The following is a 4,054-nucleotide window of genomic DNA, read 5'->3' as shown; positions in this document are numbered from 1 at the left end:
CCCATCTGACAAAGGGCTAATGTCCAGAATCTACAAAGAACTTAAACAAATTTTCAAGAAAAAATCAAACAACCCCATCAAAAAGTGGGCGAAGGATATGAACAGACACTTCTCAAAAGAAGACATTTATGCAGCCAACACATGAAAAAATGCTCATCATCACTGGCCATCAGAGAAATGCAAATCAAAACCACAATGAGATACCATCCCACAGTAGTTAGAATGGCAATCATTAAAAAGTCAGGAAACAACAGGTGCTGGAGAGGATATGCAGAAACAGGAACACTTTTACACTGTTGGTGGGACTGCAAAGTAGTTTAACCACTGTGGAAGACAGTGTTGTGATTCCTCAAGGATCTAGAACTAGAAATACCATTTGACCCAGCCATCTCATTACTGGGTATATACCCAAAGGATTATAAATCATGCTGCTATAAAGACACATGCACACATATGTTTACTGCGGTACTATTCACAATAGCAAAGACTTGGAACCAATCCGAATGTCCATCAATGATAGACTGGATTAAGAAAATGTGGCACATACACACCATGGGATACTATGCAGCCATAAAAATGGATGAGTTCATGTCCTTTGTACGGACATGGATGAAGCTGGAAACCATCATTCTAAGCAAACTATCGCAAGGACAGAAAACCAAACACCACATGTTCTCACTTATAGGTGGGGATTGAACAATGAGAATACTTGGACATAGGATGGGGAACACCACACACTGAGGCCTGTCATGGGGTGGGGGAGCGGGGAGGGATAGCATTAGGAAATATACCTAATGTAAACGATGAGTTAATGGGTGCAGCACACCAACATGGCACATGTACACATGTGTAACAAACCTGCAGGTTGTGTACATGTATATTTCAACTTGAAGCATATAACAAAAAAGTTCACTCTAAAAAGCATGGGTTAAATTATGTTACAATTGATAACACTGAGCTAAAAATTCAAGTGCCTCTAATAAACTAGAATGTCCCACCTAAGACTTGTGTACATAAAAATTACTGGGACATCTTGTTTGACAAGTCATATATCTAGGCCTTGTTTCTAAGAGATGATGATTCAATAGGTCAGGAGTGGGGCCTGGATCTGGGTCTGTATTTGTAACAGTCCCCTCCCCACCCCCAAACACACAGACAATTCTAATCAGGTCTAGCCAAAGTGGTCAACTTCTGCATTTTCTTACCATTGGTTGTGTTGATAAATGTCTACCGGATTTCTCTCCCCTACAGAAAATTTCACCTTAAGTCCCACGGACCTTCTAATTCACTTGGAAGAGTTCTTTTCCTCCTTTGTATACCTAAGTGGTTTAAAGTCTGTACATATGTGTTCTATGCATTTTTTGTCCTTATTGTTGGTGACAGGTCCTTCTCAACATATATCTCATTTCCTCAGCTAGACGGCAAGTGACTTGAAGGCAGAGAATGACATATTTGTATTGCTCGGGACACTGTTGCAAGACCTGATAATTCAAGTGCTGCCTTGACATCTCTGAGCCTCACAGGGCCCCAAGGCCTCTGCCTGAGCTCCCTGCTCTACCAAGTGTGCCCCCGCCCAGAGAGAAAGGCTCCCTGCCCTGCTGGTTTCCCCATTAGCTGAACCAGCTGCCCCTATCCAGCACCCACCCTAAAAGGCTTCAGTTCCCTGCCAGCCCACAGAATCATTCCAATAAGCCGGCCACACCTTCTGCAGGAACCAGGGGCCACGTGACCCTCCTGTTCCTAGGAAGCCTGTCTCTCACAGTCTTGGCACCTAAGTGCAGCCGTGGGGTCCTGTGTGGCACGGGGTGCCCTCCTCCCCAGGGGTCAAGTTTATGTAGCTAATAAGCTGCTGTCAGTTCATCTGTCCAGTGCCCGGCGCTGTGTGTTCAATCATCTTGTGCCGTTTAGGGCAGAGGGAAGTTCCCTGTCTCACCAACGGAGTGAATAGGAGGTGACAGGTGCCCAGCTAGTGACGGGCTCAATGACTGTGAGCCTGGAACGGAGATGTTGGATCACATCCTGACTCTAATGCTGCACTCGGTGCTCATCCTTCACTTGCAGGATGGGCGTGCAGAGGAGCTGGGTAGACATCGGTGTTTCTCATGCCCAGCCACTGGGTCAACAAAGGAAAACAACCCAACCCAACCATGAGTCATGTTGTATTTAAAAGCAAGTGAGGCCGTTGGCCTTTCAGTATCGAGGCTGGTTTGTCAGGCCCCATCCAGCCCAACGGCCTGCTCGCAGTCTGCTGCTCTGCTTTCCAAATGCCGCTCCATGGCGGAGCATATGTGGGAGAATGGTATTTACGCAATACAGCTCTTCTCTGACAATTGTGGAAACTCTGCAAGGATATTTGAAATATTCATGGAAATGTTTATACTGTTTATTATCAATCAGAGACATCAATCAGAGTGCTCAGTTAGAGACATCTTCAGAAATTGCGAACATTAAATGGAATGAATATTTCCTCAAATAACGCAGTAGAAATTGCAGTTACCTGTCCTCAGAAGCAGCTGGCCCTGCTGAAGCCCTTACCTTTTAGAGTGGCTTTCTTAAGGACCTTCATGGCATAGAGCTGCCCAGCATCGGACCCCTTCACCTTCCTCACCAGGAACACCTTAGCAGGAGAAAACGGAACATCAGAAACCCGGAAGACTTCAAACTCGCTTTCCTTATTGGATTTGACAAGGGGGATACACGAGGAAGTTTAGAGCATTTTCAATAAAACAAGTACACTGTAGAAAATTTAAAATTTTTCCCAACGTCGAGGCTGCCGGAAAACGCTCAAGTTCCTATAGCTCTGCGGTGAACATCACTGTGTGTCTGTATGAAGAAGCGTCCCTTGTTTTTGGTATTGGTAACTTTGCATTTTATATCAGAAATACTACCACACCTTATTTTGAAGACCAGCTGTTTGGAAAAGCAAACAGGAGTTTTAAGGGAGATCCTTTGGTTTCAGTATCCCTCTATAAATCCCTACTGAGACACAGCGCTGAAAGGTATTACCAATCACACAAAACAGGCTCTATGCGATTTTCAAGAAAAGCTACTTTCTCTTACTTGGACTGTCTTCACCCAAATTTTAGCTGTGAGTAGCTTAAGAGTTCCTTTCTAACTGGCTCTTAAATATACTTATGGATATTTGACAATACTTTCTGAAATACATTTTGATGTGTATCACTGAGAAAAACAACAAAAAAAGGTAATTGAGAGCTTGAGTTTAAATTTGTATTAGTGATTTTTGAACAAACTTAGTAAACAAAACTGGAGTTCCTTTGTATAAAAAAAAATCTTGCATGCAAATTAAGAAAATAGTACTTGATTTTCCTGAAAGTATTTTCCAACAGATGCAAACATCTGCTTGCATGATGGAGACGACACAGGCACAGGGCGCACTGGTGTGGCTGCCCACGCTGTGTGGCTGGAGGGCCGAGGTGGGTGACTCCTTCCCTAAACGTCTCCTTTACTAAGCCTCAAAAAGCCAGAAAGACCGGCCACTATAGATGCCTTTGAGATGTGCTAGTTCCATGGAAACTCCAGGTGGCCCAAGTGAGCATCCGTGTGGAGCAGCAGCCTCACCTGCCGTGGGCAGAGGGACATGGCCAGGACCTTTGCACTCTTGGTTCCCCCACAGACTGGAGGGGCAATGTCTACACACTGAATGCAGGGGCTCTAGGAGCAGAGGCTGCTGGGGCAGCCAAACTGGAGGGAGACCAAACGGCGTCAATTCTGTAGGCACAAATAAAGAGGGACCGGGAAGACACAAGGTCCCAGCACAGGCACGAGGATTCAGAGTTGCTGTATGAGTGTCACGTACTCACCATGTGCCCCTGAAGTGACTCCGGACCTCACTGCTGCCCTGCCATCCATCCCGATCACCATCATTACTGAATCACAGTCCCTCCCCAGGCGGGGAATCTTCTAGACAATGTCCATGGGAAAGCACCCCTAGCACCCCTACCCAGGGTGCAGGACAGTACAGCATCATCCTGTGCAATGAAATGCTGCCTGTCAGACCCGATTAGGTCCCAGAAAGTCACAGGCACACCCTCTT

At 45.6% G+C, this 4,054-nt stretch overlaps 1 protein-coding gene across 1 annotated transcript in view; it reads right to left on the bottom strand.

The window, feature by feature from the left end:
• Positions 1–4,054, bottom strand: part of RPS6KA2 (ribosomal protein S6 kinase, 90kDa, polypeptide 2) — a 483,976-nt gene that overhangs the window by 129,188 nt on the left and 350,734 nt on the right. Inside the window, exon 5 of the mRNA XM_011999666.1 lies at positions 2,536–2,617. Coding sequence (XP_011855056.1) covers positions 2,536–2,617 — 82 coding nt within the window. The remainder of the gene's footprint in view (positions 1–2,535; positions 2,618–4,054) is intronic.

The sequence above is a fragment of the Mandrillus leucophaeus genome, unplaced genomic scaffold, assembly GCF_000951045.1.
Source record: "Mandrillus leucophaeus isolate KB7577 unplaced genomic scaffold, Mleu.le_1.0 Scaffold6, whole genome shotgun sequence".
In the NCBI taxonomy this organism is placed as follows: Eukaryota; Metazoa; Chordata; class Mammalia; order Primates; family Cercopithecidae; genus Mandrillus; species Mandrillus leucophaeus.
Note: the sequence above shows the minus strand (reverse complement) of the source record. Positions and strands in the feature narration are given on the sequence as shown.